Source organism: Neophocaena asiaeorientalis, unplaced genomic scaffold (genome assembly GCF_003031525.2).
Source record: "Neophocaena asiaeorientalis asiaeorientalis breed wild unplaced genomic scaffold, Neophocaena_asiaeorientalis_V1.1 scaffold130, whole genome shotgun sequence".
Classification (NCBI taxonomy): domain Eukaryota; kingdom Metazoa; phylum Chordata; class Mammalia; order Artiodactyla; family Phocoenidae; genus Neophocaena; species Neophocaena asiaeorientalis.
In genome coordinates this window covers 13,159,837-13,179,977 of record NW_020173397.1, presented here as the reverse complement: position 1 = coordinate 13,179,977, position 20,141 = coordinate 13,159,837, and the positions used below count along the sequence as shown (strand labels likewise).

The following is a 20,141-nucleotide window of genomic DNA, read 5'->3' as shown; positions in this document are numbered from 1 at the left end:
ATCAGAATCAACATGCACACCAGACTCCAAAAGACAAGGGTTTGAATCCCAGCTCCAGTAACTAGCTGCCCACAGGGAGCCAAATTCATTCTTCAATCTTCTATAAAATGGAGATAACAACTCCTAACTCTTCAGAGTTATGATAAACAATAAAAAAAGAAGACACATAAAAGTTTAACACAGTGCCTGATGTATGAGTTCCAGAAACAATTTTCTTCTCCTCTCTATATCAAATACTGATTATTTTACAGCCAAATGCAATTTTTCAAATATTTCAGCATAAAGGTAGTTCGCTTATAAATGACCAACCACAGAATTTTATCTAGTGGTCACTTGTGTAAACCATGCAACCTATTAATTTCAATGGTTTCCTAAACATGAGCTCTTTGCCTGTCCTAATCTGAAATCTTTAAAAACAGAAAAAAAAATAGTTAAAAATATAAAATCTATACCTTTCCTAGACCACTTCTATACTCCTTGAGAAGAATACATTTTATGAATGTCAGGGGCCAGCCTATTTTGTATCTAACATTGGATGCTTACACCAATCACCTCATTTAGACAACTGCCCTACAAGATAGGTATCATTTTTACCCACTCTTTTGGACTTATGAACAAAAACAAACAAACAAACAAAAAACAACTGAGGCTTAGCCCACATGTGTGGCTGGAACACAGCAATCCCAGGCCTCTCTGGGTTCCAAGGACATGGTATTTTAAATTTTCTGAGTCTGACTATACAATCTCTGAAATATACTAAAGAGAAAAAACTGTACCATGCACGCTGGTCTAGAACTTATTTGTATTTGCACATAATGGGCATTTATTAGTCCAATGGCAAATCCTTATTTACTGTCTGCTCACAACATGCTAAGCAGCAAACAAGATACTGGTGTTGAAAGATACTAAAAAAGACAAGGTTCATGAAATTTCCATTATCACTATCCTATCCCCTTGATATTCCACCCCCCCCACCATAAACACATGCACATTTTCAAGCTTTTGCTATCAAATTAATAAGACCTTACTGAATACTTGCTGTATGCAAGACACGGTGCAAGGGTGGTAGGTGCTGAGATATAAGACAGTTATTGATACACTACAAGTACCCAATGGGAAGAAAAAACCTTCTCCACAAAAATGTCTCCTTCTCCCACCTGAAGGGAAAGCTGCTAACCAAGTAACGGGAAAGAGTTTGACAATGGAAACAACGGGAAAGAGTTTGACAAAGAGTTTACCATGTAGCAGCAGTGAGGGGCATGAAAACTAGGGGGTGATGGTGGATGGATGTTTCTAAATAAAACAAGAAGTAACTTTCCTGGAGGCTTGGCATTTGGCTACAAATAAACTCAAGGGCTGAAATCTTTAACTGCATCATGGGAGCATTTGAAACTATGGCAGAAATTAAATTACTGAAGGAAATTAATGCAAGGCTGCTACTACAGTCTTTTTGTACAATTGATAGTTTGCATAAATAATTACATTAATTTGTTTTCTCTTTTTTTTTTACCTTGTCCTTCTGGAGTTTCACCAAAGGGATTCACTTCCACCTGAGTAGCATCAATTTTCAGGAAGAGATTATACAGCTTCTTAATTTGATCTGCAGCCTAAATGTGATCAAGTGAAATGAAATTACATGAAAGCAGTAAAAACAACACATTTATTTTGCTGGACTAGTGAAACCTTAAAAATAGCAAGTTATGTCTTTATTTTCAGTTAGGTTTTCTGAAGGGAAAAACAGAAAAGCATAATTATTTTAATTTCTATTGCTATTCATTAGAAGGAATTGCTCACCTTTCCTCCAGACACCAGGAAATACCATTATCAAGAAAACAAAATATTTTCAGTACGGCCTAAAAACGTTCTTAATCTTTTTGAAAATTATCATGTCCCTATTAGGTGAGCTATAGCACCATATGAGCTACAATCATTAATACAAACAAGCTCCATTTAAGTAAAAGGTAAACATGATTTCGAGAGTTTATATTGACAAGGTTTTCCTTATTAGGCTGGAATAAAACTGTTATTATATTCATCAATCCAAACCTATAATCTGTGAAAAAACAATTACTGAGTGTCTAGTGGAAATAGTTGCAAAACAGGAAGATGAAAGTCCCAAATGGTAAACTTTCTAAATAGCACACTTCAAACTAAAAACCGTTTGTTCCAAAGGCATTAACCACAAAGAGCAAGAATATCCACAGTTTCCCTGGTGTTGTGTCCCTGACTTCATCTTTCTCACTCTGCTTGAAATTCACTGGCTCATTCATTCTTTTCAACCAACATTTATTAACTGCTCATGTCACAGCAGGCTGGCATTGTGTGAGCCGGGGCTTGGGGAAGAATCACAAATGAGGCGTGACAGCACCCTGGAAAGCTCGCACCTGCAGTGAACACAGCCTGTGATGCAGCACAGTGAGACTGTGCAATGGGCAATCAAGGCTGAATGCTGGGGTTCGGTCTCATTCTTGGCTCCGTCTTATTTCCCAGCCATGGTTTTCCCATTGCTACATTTTTGTTCATTGTTCCCATCCTGCCTTATTTGCCCTCAGATTCGTTTCTGGCTTTTCCCCATCTCTACTCTGTATCAAGGGAGCTGACACTTTCAGGCTGTGTTTCCAAGGCTCCTGGGCCAGCTGGCTTCAGTTCAGCCAGTGGAAAGCAGCGGTGAGAGACAGGAGGTGGGAGGAAGGAAAAAGAGGGGTATCTCTACCCCTTTCTTTCTGTCTCCTCTGGCTTTAATTCCCACCAGGGTCCCAACTTCTGTATCCCAAAGTCCAGTAATACCACTGCCTCACTTTGTCCCTTGAGCACACAGGGAGCAACAATTTCCTGCTGTTGTTTAGTTCTGCATTGCCTCTCTGTCCACTCTGAAACTTCTCTGCTCTCACAGCACCTACATAACCAATTACCTAGAATAAAGTTCCACTGTGGTAAATACTAGTGATTTCTTTGTTCTGGTATTGAGTAAAGAACTCCTGGAGATGTATGTAATTCATATTATCTTAATTTATTGTATATACATGTGTAAACTTCTTTAAATCCTAATTTCAAAGCCAGTGGACATAAACAAACATAATGAGTAAAACTGAATATTTTTTAATATTATTTTTTTTCTGGCTAGATAGTACATGTACATGATACAAAATTCCCAAGGTACACAAGGGTCTTCCCCAGAACCTTCACCAGACTCCCCAGCCACGTAGCCCCCATCTGTCCTACTGCAGCAGCCACTTACAGCTTGATGCTTCGTTAAGCGATACAACTATGCGGGCTTCCCTGGTGGCGCAGTGGTTGAGAGTCCGCCTGGCGATGCAGGGGACACGGGTTCGTGCCCCGGTCTGGGAAGATCCCACATGCCGCAGAGTGGCTGGGCCCAATGAGCCATGGCCGCTGAGCCTGCGCATCCGGAGCCTGTGCTCCACAACGGGAGAGGCCACAACAGTGAGAGGCCCATGTATCGCAAAAAAAAAAAAAAGAGATACAGCTATGCATATGCAAGTATACACACTCTGCATTCATCTTTTTTAAGAAACCCAACTTGGTTCTATACCTTGTTTCTTTATTAATAGGTTTCAGAGGGCCTTCATCAGCAACACAAAGAGAGCAATCTTGTAAATGGCTGCATGATATTTTACTGTATGGATGTATCGTAATTCATTTAACCTGTCTCTTAAATAATGGTCATTTGGTTTCCAGTAGTTTGACATTACTTCAAATGCTGCCTTACCTATATCTGTACATATATATCGTACATATGATTAAACATCTGTAGGATATATTCCCTGGAGTGGAACAAAAATGGGTGAGCATTTTACATAATAAAAGACTATTAAATTGTTCTTGGTAAAGGCTTTCACTAATGTCCTCTTCTACAAACCAGCATCAGAGGTTGTTTTTCTACTCACAACCATCACCTATCTGGATCTTTCAGAATGTTAGGTAAAAATGGGTACCTCATATATGGTTTTAATTTGAATCGCTCTTACTGTAAATGAATCTGAGCATTTCTCTGTGATATTGAAGCACCTGTATTTCCTCTGCTGTGAATTTTGCCGATTCTTCTGTTGAGATTTTAGTATTTCTCATTTTAATTTATATGAGGCGTTTTTACATGAAGGAATTTAGCTCTTAATCTCATAGAAATTGCAAATATTTTTGCCCTTTAACATTTATCTTTTGCCCATATTTTTGTTACTTCTGCTGCATGGAAATTTGATAATAATAATGTCATTCTTGGCTTCTGGCTTTGTGCTGGACTTGAAAAAGGTTGGTCCCACCCTCACAATTCTACCATTATTTTTTCAAAAACGTTTTAAGAATTTCTTTATTTAATGTTTACTCTATTTTTATAAATGCAAACAGATTTTATTTGAGTTACAGTGTAGAGCAGATTAAGTGACTCACTGCTGAATATTTTTTGTATTTTTAGGGATCTTCCAGGTTATCAATATGAGCGTGCAATGTGAGCTGCGTAAGAGAGGCGTGATGTCTACCCTGGTCACCGTGGCATCCACCACAGTTATTCAGCCTCTGTGCAGAGTCAACACAATAAATAATGGTTGAAATAATCATTAATTTAATAATAAGGATACACTGCGTAACAGAAATAACTTCTGAGTGCATACATATATAAGTTCTTATCCCAGCTACTTCAAAGCTTTTTAATACGCATAACATAAAATTCACAAACTCAACCATTTTTAAGTGTATAGTTCATCAGTGTCAAGTACACTCACAATGTTGTACAACCAAGCTCCAGAACTTTTTCAGAATCCTGAAAACGGAAACTCCGTACCCATTAAATATCAACTTCCCATTCTCCCCTCCCCCAGTCCCTAACAACCAGTCTTTGACTACTCTAGATACCGCATATAAATGGAATGATACATGTTTGTCTTTTTGTGACTGGCTAATTTCACTTAGCAAAATGTCCTCAAGGCTCATCCACACTGCAGCACGTGTCAGGATCTCGCGAGGTTGAACAACCTTCCACTGTATGTATATACTACATTTTTTTTGCCCATTTATTTGTCTATGAACACCTGGGTTGCTTTAAAACTTCTAAAGCTTACATTAACCTAGCTTAGCATGAAGCCTGAATTTTCTCGTGTTACTGCCATTGTAGTTATACATTGACACAGCACTTGGGGGGCATTCGTTATTACAATTGTTTACTATTGTGTAAAGGCGGACCATAGACATTTTTTGAAGCATGACTAGATCTATGCTGTAAGACCTACAAGGGGTATATGTTATAAAATCTGTGTTGTAATATCCACAAGGGAGATCCAGCCTGGCTTGGAGACAGAACGGGCCTTATTCCAGAGGCTATACACCAAATGACTACAAAGGCTCTCCAGGCAAAGCGTCGTCAGTCTGCCCAGGTGTAATAATAGGAAATGGCAAGGCCTGTGGCAAGTTGAGCTGGCTCTCCTGCTTTCTAAATGTGTTCAAATTTAAAAAACAGATTAAACACAGTCAAAGAAAACATCCTGCTAGTAAATGTGCAGTTAGCCAGCTTGCCACTGCCACCTACTTCCTCAGTAACCATGCTGTACGGAATATTTGTTTTGTTTCTTTTTTGCCACAATTAATGTTATTTTATGGTTATTTGTTAAGCAATCAAAAAAATTAAATGCCTAACATCATATATCGTGAGGGCCATATGCACGAAACCCTGACAAATTTACCAACGTCTTCAAAAATGTTTTAACAGGTTAAAAAAAATTTTGAAAAACTTCTCTTGCACTCCAGGAATTAATATCATCAACATTCATATATGGTCCTTAAAGGTAGCCAGAGGTACAAACCACACCCAGAAGGGTTAATGAGCTTGTATTAACTTGGTTTATTGGATATTTTCATCAGCTTAAATCCTAGAGGTGCATGCCACCAATTCATGGTGCCTGTTTTTAGAAATGAATAGTACAGGTGATAAGAGATGCTTGAGGAACTTGCGGATTTTAGTCATATTCAGTTTTCCCATGGCTTCAGTCTTTTCAGTCAGCTCTTGCTGAAATGTATTTTCACGAGGAACATATACTTGGTAGGTTTTTACACAGGATGATGTTTATTTTTGGTTAAACCTAATATTAATACATCATATTTTAGAGACAACAGGCATGAGTCACAGGAAAGATATTAATAATTTTATAAGAGAATCATTTTATATGTCGTTTGTCCATGAGTGAGGCACCTCCAAAGGCCCAAACCACATCCTAAATGAAAATCAAGTAACTTTCAAAGTCACATTGAGTCGAGGGGCCTCTAAGATACCATTTCTTTACCAAAAGATCACCAGTGGCTGATCATTTAAATAAATGTTTCCTCCTCTCAGGTGGCTCCTCTGCTCACAGTACACTGAGCCCCATGACTGGAGGAAGCGCTGTAAAGCAGAGGTCCCTAAATCTACAGCTCCAAAAGTTCCCCGTGCTGCTACGCCATGCGCTCCACGTTCTACTGTACAAATATAAACGGGGGGCCCCAGATGAACAAATGTGGACACAACGACAGCTGAGATCTCTCTCTCTCTCCTTCACACCCCCCCTCCTGTGTTCACTGTCAGAAGGCCGACCACTGCCCTCTGAGCCCCTAGGAAACAATGGCTAGTTATCACCTCTGTTCGCCAGGGTTCAGCAGATGACCTTGGTCCAACTTTGCTGAGCAAATGAAGATTTAAAGCCTTTCATAGAGACAACAATGAAAAAAGGAAAAAAAAAAAAAACCTGATTTAAAACACTTCTTTACTTTCCTCAGTATATTAAGTCAAAAATATAATGACAATATAGCTACTAATGACCCCTGAGAACTTGCATGTTCATCTTCCTTCCATAGATAACTCACTTAAAACCTAGAGTGTTTAGGGTACTGGGAAGACATGATTCAGTCATTTAAGAGCTATAAATAACTTAATTGTCTCTTACATTATGTTGGGGGGAGGGACTGATGGTGTACATAATACTATTATTGCCTTCTCTAGAACTCTGTTATGTTTACCTCCTGAGTTTTCAAGCCATGTGGTCAGCAGATTTTATCCACTCCAAATTTATTCTCTTGTCACTTACAGCTACCCATCCCTGACTCCCTAGGAATCTCTTCCAAGTGGACATCCTAGATGTGTTATTTCACTTATTCATGCATATGACAGATGTTTCTTGGGCATCTAATATATTTGCCAAGCACTTTGTTGGCAACACAGTAGTAAGCAAGATTCACCAAGTCCCTGCTGTGGTGCGGATGAGAATCCATCAAAGGTGACTGCAAATGTCCAAGAGAAATACAGATGTTAAAAGGGGTACAGAGGATGTAAACAGGGTTACTGAGCACATTCTGGAACTGACTGTAGGACAGTGTGGCTAGAACACAGTGACTACATGGAGAGTGGCTCTCCGTGACCACCACCCAGACACAAGAAGCCATTAAATAAATCTCACATGATCAGCTAATATAGTTAGTGGCCTCATACTCAGGAAGTGAAACCAGCCACTGCAGCCCTTACCCACAAATCCTCCATTATCTCTTTTTCAGCAGGTCACTAACCTGGTGTCTCTTTGCCGGTCTCGGAAACGACAATTAATTCCTCTAGCTGTCCACTGAAGCCTGGCCCTTTCTATTTCCTACTGAGGTTTAGTCCCCGATGATCCTGTTTCCTACTATCATTTTGAACCTTTAGCTTTCCACTGGAGCCTTTTCCCCAGTCTTCAAGTAAGTGCTGTTCTCTCTAATTGAAACAAATATATTTTAAAGTTTTATTCTGCTTCACCCTTCTAGGACTTGCCTTATTGTTACCCTTTAAACTTCTAGAGATAGAATCAATTAAAAGAAAAAGTAAAGGCAGGAAAAAAAAGAGTGCACAACTGACTGTTTTACTGGAGGAACGTTACCCAACTAAATTAAAGGAAACTATAACAATCCTAGAGCTCTAGGACAACACACACACACACACACACACACACACACACACACACACACACACACATACACACATGCATGCACACAGAGGATGAAGGGTTATCAAGGTGGCTCCTCTAAGTAATGGAAGAGGAAAACAATAGCCAGTAAATTCTTCTGATTTAATTGTGAGATAAGGAAGCTTGCCTAGGTAGACATAAAATCAGGCTCTATGGGCAGGACCAAGGGCAGTGCAGGACTGTGATGCTCAAGACAGACTCTCTCCCTTAATATTAATAGCTCAGAGGGTGATTTTCCTGTCTTTGAAACCAAGGGATATAATTACTAAATTGGCATAATTTAAGCTGTTTTCAGTGAAATATCACCTCTGTGCCATTAACATTCATCTCAAATGCCCATTAGCTATGAAAGAACAGCAATTAGTTAAGTAATGTATATTATTAATAACAATAATAACTGACCTTTCTGGAGTATTGAACATGCACTTTCACACATCAGGTTACTCAATCCTCATGATAACCCTCTCAGTTAGGATTTCACCACCCCATTTTACAGACGATGAAAGAGACGTTCAGATGGTCTGAATCACACATGTACTGGGTAGCAGTATAGGATTGAAACTCAGGACTGCCTGACTCTACAGCCTGTGCTTCTAACCACTATATTGCCTCTTATAATTCATGCGCTGGAGCTGCAATGCTACCAAAAAGACAAAGAGACCAACATAAATAACAAAGTGCATGTGTCTGCAGGCGACACACTCTCACACACATACATACTGATATATCAGTACATTTATATATATAAACACACATGTCATGAACATCCTCTTTGGAACATCAGGTAAATATTTTTTCATTATAAACAACTAGAGGAAAAGAAAGAAAACAATAAATTACCCTATTTCCTGATAATCACAAACATTAGAGGCAATTAGCAAGTTCCCAAACATTTTCTGAAACACGTCAGACACACCGGCCTCCAATTGCTCAGGTACCTGGTTTTTCAAAGGCCCAAAGAAGCCTAGATTTTCGGCCATCCGCTGAGCTTGGCTGTCCTTTATCCCTTCAATAATGTCAATTTGCTCCTAATAAAAATGAATCAAATGAGCAAAATTCAGACAGTCAAATGAAAAGATTTACAACCTCAAAAGAAAATACTTAGTATTTATTTGCAAATGCGTAATTAAAGTGTGGCACCTTTCCAGAGATCTCTGAGCTGGGCCACCACAGCTGTCTATAGGGTATATTTTAATTAGCAGACCATCTATAAAACAGCCTTTCCAAAAACTATATAATTCTTCAGGGTGGCATGCTGACAAGACAATCGGAGGCCAGTTTTCACTTTTAATTACTATACAGATGGCAGTGACGAATACTTAGGCAGTTAATTTTTATGACATTTTTTGGAAGGCTTCCAAAGTAAGTTTTTCCTGCCTAATACTGCTGTTAAGTTTAGAGCTTGTCTTATACAGGTTAAATATTACCTTATGATTTAAACACTCTATCGATGATGATAATTATTAATAATACCCTAGCTCTACAAAGGGCCATTCCCTCCAAGATACTGAGTGCTGTTCATACATATTATTTCATGTATTCTCTTAACAAATGGAATGGTTTGTTTTAAATCATGTTAATTTCAAAAATGGGTAGGTATTATTGGAAAGCCACCATGTAAAGTCTCAATTTAACTTCCAAAGTAGTTAACTTAAATATGTAACATTGGTGAAAATATTTTAAAACTAATCTCCAAAGTAGTACTACCTTATATAAATGAAGAGTTTCAAGAAATAAAATCCTTGGTTTTTGGAGGGAAAAAAATCACTTTCTAAAAGGAATAATGAATGTTTCTGCTAAAAAATTTTTTTGTGATTTCTTTTTGACACTAAGAACTCACAATTAAAAGCTGGGATTATAGTTCTAAAGACCTTAGGTTTCTCTTCTTATAGTTGAGGTAGGTTGATAAGCACTTTATATACATCACCTCATTTAATCCTTACAATTCTATGGGGTGGGAATTACCCCCATTTTCATTTTACTCATTCAAAACATGAGGCTTAGAGACACTGAGAAATGTACTGGTTAGTTAGGATTTGACTTCAGGTCTCTTTGGCTAGAAACTCATCCTAATATCAAAAACAAAACAAAAACCCACACACAAGATTTAATGAATTGAAACAAACTGATAGAATCTGGCCTTTAGAAGGATTCATTACCAGTACTGAAAGACATCAAGGCAGTCTCTAGTTCACATCTGATTTCCTAGGAGAGAATTTCTGGGTCATGTATACTGTTAAATGGGGTAGAGTTAACCAAGAGGAAATGGAAATATCACAGTCAACTTCATGGAAAGAAATGAGGGGGAAAGAAAAGGCAAGAAGGAGAAAAAAACAAAGGGAGGGGAAAAAAGCAAAGAAAAAGACCTTGAAAAGCACATACTTTGTATCTACCCAACCTTCAACTGGACACCCAGTAAGAAAAAGGACTCAATATCTTCATGCCTTAAATCCCAGGAACAGTCTACCTGGCTCAGACTCCACACTAAATCTTTAACAGGTTGTATAGCAACAATCAATGAACAGAGCATAGTCAGGAATCTAAACATACCTTAAAAATAAGTTCTGGATTCGAAGCTGCCACCTCTTCAATGTCAACGCCCCCCTGAGGGCTGCCCACCAGCACAGGGCCATTGCAGGACCGGTCCATCAGAATGGCCAAGTAGGTTTCCCTAGAAATGTCCAAGGCTTCAGCAACCATCACCTACCACATTAGTGGGAAAGTCAAATTAAGTCAGCATCGAGCTGATTTCCTCTTGGAAATCTATACAAACTTGCTACACAAATCAAACAGCTTCATTTTCAGGGTCTTTAAACCCAGTGAGCTTTGAGAGTGCTGCTCTCATGGTGCACAGTGCCCATTTTCACCTCCTTAATTGATCCTGATAACTTGTTCAAGTGACAGGTATTCGGTTTGCCTCAAGGAACCTTCCCACTTTAATCGTCTTTTTCTTCTTCCTTCGGAAACCCTGACACTTAAGAAAAACTCCAGGGAAGCAGCTGTTATTTTAATTTGAGACATTAACAGTACATATATATTACTACACTGATTTTTCTCAGATTGCACTGGTAGAAAACCAAGTTTGGTTGCCAAAGAAGGATTCTTTTTATGGTATGTCTGATGCTTCCTATGTTTGAATACTTCTGTCTCTTGGATCACTGTATTTTTATTTCAATTTATACTTTCTTTTAAATTACAAACATAATATTTGCTTGTTTGAAAATAATGCAAACGATACTAAAAGTATACAGAGGAGACAGTGAAAGCAGCTCCCTGCTGCACATACACACCCCTTGGGCCCCAGCAGTCAGAGTGATCACGAGTCCATATGGAACCTTTGTGATAATCAGAAAAAGTCATCCCTTCCTCTATGAGGATGTGGTCATATTCCAGGACCATGAATGGGCAGGAGGCAAATCAGATGGAAGGAGTTCTTTCTCCACACATGTGCCAGACAGGTGTCCTTTTGCTCTGCACGACCTCAACAGAGGCACGAAGCAACCCTGCCAGGAAAAACCACTACTAACTTTTACCTCTTCCCTATGTGTCTGCAAGCATTAGTCATGGAATCTCCTGCACACAGATACATATTATACACGCTTGAATGCCTTTCTTTCTTCCTTTTTGTTCTTAATCTTAATACTACAACTTGGATTGTACATGGTTTTCTCTCTTCATTGTGACTACACAGTACTTATATGTCAATATTTATTTGACCATGTCCCTGATGACAATTTATGTGGACTCATGTTTCTAAAATGCTGCCTCAGTGATTATTTCTGTACGTATAGCTTTGCTCCATTGTTTTAGTATCCCTGTGGTCAAGGTATATAAAGGTAAAATGGCTAAGTTTTATATTGTTCATATTTAAAATTTTGATAAGTACTATTAAATTTCCTTGGAGAGAGAGGCTGTACCAACACTCCCAACAAAAATAGTAACAGATGTCTTGGATGCTTTTTAAAAGAAAATAAGAATATCCATGAAGAATCAGTACTAGAAGTGAAAATAATAAAATCACATACATTGCTTTTCCTCAAAGTTCAGAAATATGTTTCACAAAAAATGTTACTGATTAAGTGACATTAGATTTTAGCTACCCAGAAGCCACAAAAGCATTAATTTTTAAGTCACATGAAATGTGATAAGTATATGATGATCTAGAAAGCTATAACATAATGAATACAGAACTTCTTTTCACACCTTTATGGAATTTATGACTGGTCAAAAATAAAGTACCTTATAAGGGGTTTCATAGTGATTCTTCTATCATAAATGGTAGCTCATGAGTTTGTAAGAAATATTTCTTGGCACACGGTGTTAGGATTTTCATAGAACCATTCTGATTTCAAGTCACTTTCTAATACAGAGCTAGTCTAGCGAGCCAGATTTAATAACTTTCAGTAGTTATTCTGACAAGCAATACAACGTTATAACATTTTAGGATAAGTGTCATTCAAGAGTCCTATTCTTAATCTTCTAAAGTGTTGACAGATATGCTCTACATTCCATCAAATTTCTATTTGCAAAGACCAGCTGCTGCCTCAAACAGCTCCTGCTTGGTAGAAACAACCGATCACTCTTCAAAAAAACATTCTCAGGAAAATGACTGTCAATAGATAATTCAAGAAATTTTTATATACAGACCAGTTTTTTGACATTAAGATGCCCTGCCTATGAGCCAGGATATTAAAATACTTTAGGGATTGTTACAGAGAGAATCTAAATGGACTCCACCAACACTCATGCCATGAGAAGTTCAGTTAGATACATTTCAATAATCTTCATCTGTGACTGACACAAACAATATCATCAACACAGCCTTTTCTTGGAGTCTTCCGGTATGGAAAGCTTTTTAACATACTTTACCCTATTTGACCAATGAACCTGTTTTTCATTTTTTTGTTGTTTGTTTTGTTTTTTATATATCATGCTACTCAAATTGTAGTGTGTGGTTGAGAGCCAGTGTACAAACTATGTGTAACAGGACAGCGATGAGTTAGGGTTAACAGTGTACTCAGTTTTTGAACTTAATCTCTTTGCGAAACAGTAAACAGTACGGGTACTGACTCATGGAGCACATGAGTAGCACTGTCTCACCTCCCCTATTACTATCCCAAGGAACACACCACAAACACAGACTTAGGAAAAAAAACCCAATGTGAATCGATGCATGTAATGTGCTTAAATAGCTTCTTGAACAAACTTAGAAATGTAAAGTTTCTATAATCTGGGAACTTCTGATTGATGTCAAAGATTCCATAAATTAAAAATGCATGTTCCTTAATGTTGTATATAATAATACTGTTACAAAATGTATTACATGTTACAAAATGTAATACACATTTTACAGAGAAAAAGAACAGAAACAAAGCATGGCAATTAAGGGGTGAGAACAGAGGGAAATTTTACTTTTCTAATTTTTATATTTCTGTATTATTGGAATTTTTTACATATGTTAATCACTTTTGCAATCAGGAAAAGAAACACTTACAAATAAATCACTCTGGTAGCTTCCTGGCAATGACTCAATTCACAATAATGCACTTATCTCTAGTATTTCATGAACTGACCTACAAAACTAATTTTATGCATATCTATATAACGTGAATCTTCTTTTGTGTATTTTTATATGCTTTTTAAAGGTATCACAAACTCTAATCTAAAACCCCATGTGCCCATATAAAGTAACAAATTCCTACAAACAAAACTACTAATCATATCCTCTGGGGACAAATTTTGAAGACGTTACACAGGTAAAGGCCCATAACCAGTTTAAAAAGGAAAAAAAAAAGTACCACGCTGGGCTGAACAAAAATAAATTCGAAAAACCACTTTAAGATGTAAACAGTTCTTGCATCTACCTGCGAGGCAGTGGGAAAGGGAAATAACCAGAACCAGTCTTGTTTGTGGGCTTCCTCGACATTTAGAAAGGCTCTGTGTTCTTAGAGGGGAGGAGCTAATGACCCTCCAGTATCTCCATCTCCCTCCAGCTCAGTGTCCTTTTCGGGACCAAGACAGACGCTCTCACGGTTAAGTTAGGCTCTGGCCTCAGCTCTGCCACTCACAATTTCATGGCTGAGGCAGGCCACTTTGCTCTCGGCTTTATTTTCTCTGTGTGTGTATGTATACACGTACGTGCCCTATACACACTTGGGTGTCCCAATAGACCTCACTAATACAACATACTCCCAGTGAGAACAGTGGGTCAAAATGCTAACAATCTTAACGTAAGTTATAGGGGCACATAGAAAAACAACTGTAACGGGTACAGTCATTCTGATATACTGAGGATGAGGGTGGGGCTGCGAGGGAGCAGAGAATGTCTGTCACTGAGTCTAGGAGCTGTTATGCCAAGGTCTTTTGGCTTTAAATAGAATCGTGCCTGTGTTCTGAAAGAAAAAGGTATTATTTCAATCACTACCCATTTTTACTAAATGCTGATGACAATAAACACTATTACTACTTTAGAATCCTTTTTATTTCTCCTTGAAGTTACATCACACACAGAATTAACTATGTGAGGTTTCAAAAATAAAATGGCACGTTGCCAAAGTGCATTGCTTCATTTGATACTGTCAAAATTGAAGTATGATTTGATTTTCTTTTTTTTTTAACACATACACAGAAAATGACCAAAAGCATTCACATTACCTTGTTAACTTTCACACCTTCTTTTGGAGTTTGTTTTGTTGCTAGATTATACCCAATCATCTGTTTAGCCAGCTGTCCCACAACTTTAGGACTAAGAGAGAGGAGAAAAAAAAGAGAGAGAGAGAAGAAAGAAAAGAAAGTCAAGGTCTCTGTTGAAAATCATTTTAAAGCAGAGTCTGTATTATATCCCCAAGTCCACCCTGCCCAGGGCCCACCTCCACCTTCATAGAATCCATGGTGCTTTCTGCTCATACACTAGGTGCCTAGCACTGTACCAGAGGCTCACTGAGTACAAAATATATATGAATGAATGAAACAATAGGAGGGAAGCGGGGGAGGGGAAGGGAGGGGAGGGAAGGGAAACAAAAAGAAGCTTGCTTACATTTGCTATCCTCTCCCCCCAAATAAGTTACAGTCATAGTAGAGACACAATGCTGAAATGCATAGCAGACTAAGATAAGAGCTGAATAACAAATACTGGATAGTGGGCAATCTGGGAAGTAAGACCAAAGATGGAGATAAAGGAAAGGGGAAGAATCAAAGTAACCATGAAAGCTATGTGACAGGAGAGGAGAGGAAAGTGTTCAGTGTGTGGAGACATAGGATATAAAGCTGATCAGACAGGTTCAGATAAAGGAAGAATTGACTATCAGACAGGAGGGACCAGTGATGCCATTGGTAATGGGAAGCCACCGCAGGTTCTTGGGTAGGAGAGTGGCATTACAGAAGCAGCATTTAATTTGTAAGTGGTACCATATCAAACATGATGAACCACTGATTGTCTAGAACAGGAGTGTCAAGTTTTCACCAATTAGTGAACAAAAATCCTTTTGTGGGAGAAGGGAAGCTAAGGCACTGCCAGAGCCCTCGACCTGTAATTTACTTCCTTTATGTGCCACCTCCTGCTCCTAGTCCCACCCCAGCCCTCTTTCTCGCTGCTCCTTTCAATCATGAGCAGGATCTTCCATAACTGCTTGCCCCAAAGACAAGGAATTAAAACTTCCTGGCTTACTCTTTTGTTAAATGAACGCCTCCTTTCAAACCGCTACTGAAGATACCTTTTCCTCTTCCTCCAGCTAAGATCTGGGCTTTTAAAACAATTTCTTTTGCATCTGCAAAAAAAAATCCAGAGTTAGTAGTTGATTTACAATTCTTTTTTTTAAGCAACAAGTGAAGTGGTAATGACATAACTTCCAAAAGTGACTGGTAAAAGCTCTCTCAAACCGACTTTGAAAATGAAGGCAATAAAGAACTTCAAAAAACATCAATGTGCCTAAATACAAAGTCTGTTTATTGAGGACATTCAAATATTTCCTGCGAGTTTAATCTAATACTCAACCATCCCAAGGGAGAGCAACACATGTGTTCCCTGGCTCTTCTGAGTGTCAGAAGATGCTAAATAAATCCAGGCTGGAAGTATTAATTTTACTGTGTAAACACACTTCCATGTGGCAGAGACACCAATCTGCCAATCAGAGGAGTTAACTACCTGTCAGCCATCTGAGATGTCAAAGGGAAGGCTAGCTTACGTGGGGGAAAGGTTTATTAAAGACAAGATGCAAAGGGAGTATTGAAGAACTGTATTCTTGGAAATCAACGGTTTTCTGAGCAGTTGTTCTATGTATTCAGTGGGGCTGGGCAAGGGAGGAGGAAATGGCTTAAAACTAAAAGTAAGCAGTATCTTTTCAATGTTGGCAGAGTAACAGAACATCCCAGAGGAAAGTGGTTGTGGAATCTTTGTTTCTCAAAACACTCAAGGAAAGAGTGAGCTGTTTGCTCTTGACCTTTGAGACCAAAGTCATAAACGCAAATATCTTTACAGGACTGGTGGGAAAGCTGGATGTGTGAAGCAGCCCAGTGATAGAGAAGGCGCCCTCAGCCAACAGGAATGCTCCCCAACCCAACCAACAAAAAGAAAAAAAAAGTCAGCCCCCAAATCAAATGCATTTAATAAATCAAAGAGTACACATCTTCAGGCCACAGCTTGGCATTCTCTGTTTGTGATCAAGTTTTGTTTGAAATTAGAGAATTAAGTCAGACAATCTCCGATACGGCTCTAACGGTTTTCTGGTTCAGCACACCAGGTTTAGAATCACAGACCCAGGTTTTAATCAAGCCTTCATCCCTTGCCCAGCTGTGTGATACTGGGCAAGTTACTTAATGTTTACTCAATTATGAAACAATGTTGAGGGTTGTTTTAAGAATTAAATTAGAAAATATATGCAAATAACCCCAAATCCTAAAAACTCACTAATGAAAGAGTATTGCCACGATCAGTTAGTACATTTATTACCTTTGTATATTGTGAGGAACCAAAAGGTTGAGATGGTAAAAACTGTCGGAATCTGCAACCACTCATGTAAGGTCCATAACTGTTGGTTATTTCAACTATTACGACCATCACTGTTGTTACTCGTAGGCAAGCAGGCAACGGTTCAAAGAAAAGGAGCCACAGGTTTTATCATGAAGGCAATGGGGCACTACGGAAGGATGTGACACTATGAAGGCACTGGGTAAGACAGTCACTCTAGCTGATATAATCAGATTATTAAGGCTCATTGTCTTATTGGTTGGTCTTCCCTTCTATATTTGCGCACACTCAGAAAACCAGGGTTTACCTTCTCTCAGAAGTATACGTAGTTCCTTCTTTGCTGCCCTCTATAACCTCTGACAATAGTTTCTGCCCAGGGTATGAACCATAACAACATCAGTCAAACGATGTCTTAAGATAAACTAGTTCCCATCAAATTGAGTAGAAGACAAGCTATGGTGACCGCTCATTATCAGAAACTCACCAGGAATGGGACAAAATAAAATGAATTTATTGCATATTTAGGCTATTGCATGTAGGAGTAGTATTAAGATCAAGAACTTTGAAGAAAAACAGACTTAGTTAAAATCTCCAACTCTGCCTATCCCTTTATTTATAGAGAAGAGGAGAATGAGATTCAGAAAGGTAAAAGTAACACATCCATCTATAAAATAGTCAAAACAAAAATAATCTATAGTGTTAGAATGAAGTGAAGAATAAATGAAAATGGTAGGTAAAGTACTCATCTCAAAGTCTGGCGCATTAAAAAAAGAGTCAAAATATGATAGCCATCATCATTATAATTATTTTCAGCAATTAAGCAAAGAAGTAGAATACAGAAAGACATTTCCAATTTCTCTTTTTAAGACGTCAAGTAGAAAAACAGTTTTTGCTGTCTACTTAAGTTTTTAATTGTGGTCTCTTCAAATTCTTTAAAAAGGATAACTAGCATTCCATTGCCATTATCATTTTTCATATCCTTGTCATCCAGAAAAAGAGATGCTTTCCTCTCCAAGCTTTCCAACAGCAAAACCTGAAAGCCATACAGACTACCTAAATGGGCAATGTTAACTGGTGTTACACAGGTCTGATTAGATAAGCTTTAGGCACTAACCATCAAGACACAGAAACAGTTGTAGGCTCAATGAAGTGTTGTCAGTTATTCATATCACCACCGATCATGTATTAAAGGATTCCAACTTGGTCTACAGTTGGTAGACCAAGCAACTACGTTGGAGACTGTGAAGCCACACACTGGGGCAAATAGAAAAAGGGAAAGAAAAAGATTATATCAAATCTAGGTACATCTTCTGCAGCTTACACCCCAGGCCAAAAATAAGTTCACTACAATCATCTCTTCTGCTTAGATCTCAAATACTAAATCAGTACAGCAGGTCAGTAGCCCAAAGTAAAATAAGTTTGTCTCATCTTGAGGGAAACTCACATAAAGTAATTTAACTCATGTGGCTATATACTCAAAGTGTTAAAAATTAAGTGGCCAAATCCTTCTGAACAGTAACTAGTTTTTTCATTCAGTATTTACCAAGTGGATTCACACTTAATGTCACCGTTTCCGTTTTATTTAAAGATCTGATTTCTCCAAAAACTTGTACAAATTTCTGTTTATTTTTTTAACGTTACCTCTCTGTTCCCAAACAGAACTACAAAAGAATATCCATACAGGAAATTCCATATTTGCATGAATACACAGATGAATTAACTGTATTTTAGGATATAAAGCTAAAAAGAGACAGTGGGGGAGGACTCTCCTCCAATAGATTTTGTACAGAAATGGATTGCACCTATACATTGATAACCATATTAATGGTATAACCCAGGTCTGTATAACTCCAAATTCCCTGCTCTTAACTGATACTTTTACATGCAGTAGCCTAAATATGCAATACATTCATTTTATTCTCTTCCTTTACTGGTGAATTTCTGATAATAAGCAGTGCTCATGGCTAGAGTTCTATTGGGTTTGATGCAAACCAGTTTACTATAATTCATATATATTTTAGGAGAAAAAAGCACTATAGAGACATATTTGATAAACTTAATAGATACGTAAGACTTTCAAATACCATTATCACTTAAGAGAACAAACTTTATAGCCATGAAGAAAGCCTAAAAAAACCCCTCTGAGCCATGGTCTTATTTCACTCTATTAGCATTAAAATAATGCTTTCTCGGGCTTCCCTGGTGGTGCACTGGTTGAGAGTCCGCCTGCCGATGCAGGGGACACGGGTTCGTGCCCCAGTCCGGGAAGATCCCACATGCCGCGGAGCGGATGGGCCCGTGAGCCATGGCCGCTGAGCCTGCGCGTCCGGAGCCGGTGCTCCGCAACGGGAGAGGCCACAGCAGTGAGAGGCCCGCGGACCGCAAAATAATAATAATAATAATGCTTTCTCACTTTTTTCCTCTCATTCTCCACCACAACAAGTGTTATTATAATTACAATAATACAGTTTTATACCAATTTTTATAGTTCCCCAACAGTCCCATACTGGATAATAAACATTCTTGGAAGCGTTATTAAATCTTAAAGAATAAATAAATTCATTAAGGAAAGCATAACCTAAATAGAATAAATAAGAAATGTTTTTAATTAGGCAGGCTTTGTAAAACTACTTCACTTTGCTTTTCGGAGATGGAATTCTGAAAATACATTTATGCAAAATAATGTTCACAAGACATATTTTAGAACCTGAACACAAATGGGCCATAGGAAATGTCTGAAAATGTTAGTCAAATATATCAATAAGGGCTTCCCTGGTGGCGCAGTGGTTGAGAACCCTCCTGCCGATGCAGAGGACACGGGTTTGTGCCCCGGTCCAGGAAGATCCCACGTGCCACAGAGCGGCTGGGCCCGTGAGCCATGGCCGCTGAGCCTGCGCATCCGGAGCCTGTGCTCTGCAACAGGAGAGGCCACAACAGTGAGAGGCCCGCGTACCGCAAAAAAAAAAAAAAAAAAAAAAAAAAAAAAGAATATCAAAAACAGTAAGTTATTTTCAACTATCCTTTTTAAATAGTTTGGTGATCAAACAAATATTTGTATTACTGAACTGGTTTTTATTCAGTATTGCGCTCTTTCAAAGTGTAATACTTTCTAAACACAAAATGTATTACTCTATATACCGGTACTGTAGCAAGGTGACTACTACCATGATCATCTATTTTGATTCAATAAAACTGAAGTTTGG

General features: G+C 38.3%; 1 protein-coding gene across 2 annotated transcripts in view; it reads right to left on the bottom strand.

Annotated features, from left to right (window-relative positions):
* Nucleotides 1-20,141, bottom strand: part of SUCLG2 (succinate-CoA ligase GDP-forming subunit beta) — a 255,537-nt gene that overhangs the window by 112,508 nt on the left and 122,888 nt on the right. The window contains exons 3-7 of one of the 2 annotated variants that reach the window (XM_024747042.1): nt 15,640-15,739; nt 14,628-14,718; nt 10,524-10,676; nt 8,912-9,001; nt 1,511-1,607 (exon numbers count right to left, since the gene is read on the bottom strand). In XM_024747042.1, the coding sequence (XP_024602810.1) occupies nt 1,511-1,607; nt 8,912-9,001; nt 10,524-10,676; nt 14,628-14,718; nt 15,640-15,739 (531 nt within the window). The remainder of the gene's footprint in view (nt 1-1,510; nt 1,608-8,911; nt 9,002-10,523; nt 10,677-14,627; nt 14,719-15,639; nt 15,740-20,141) is intronic. The other variant, XM_024747043.1, reaches the window with a different exon arrangement.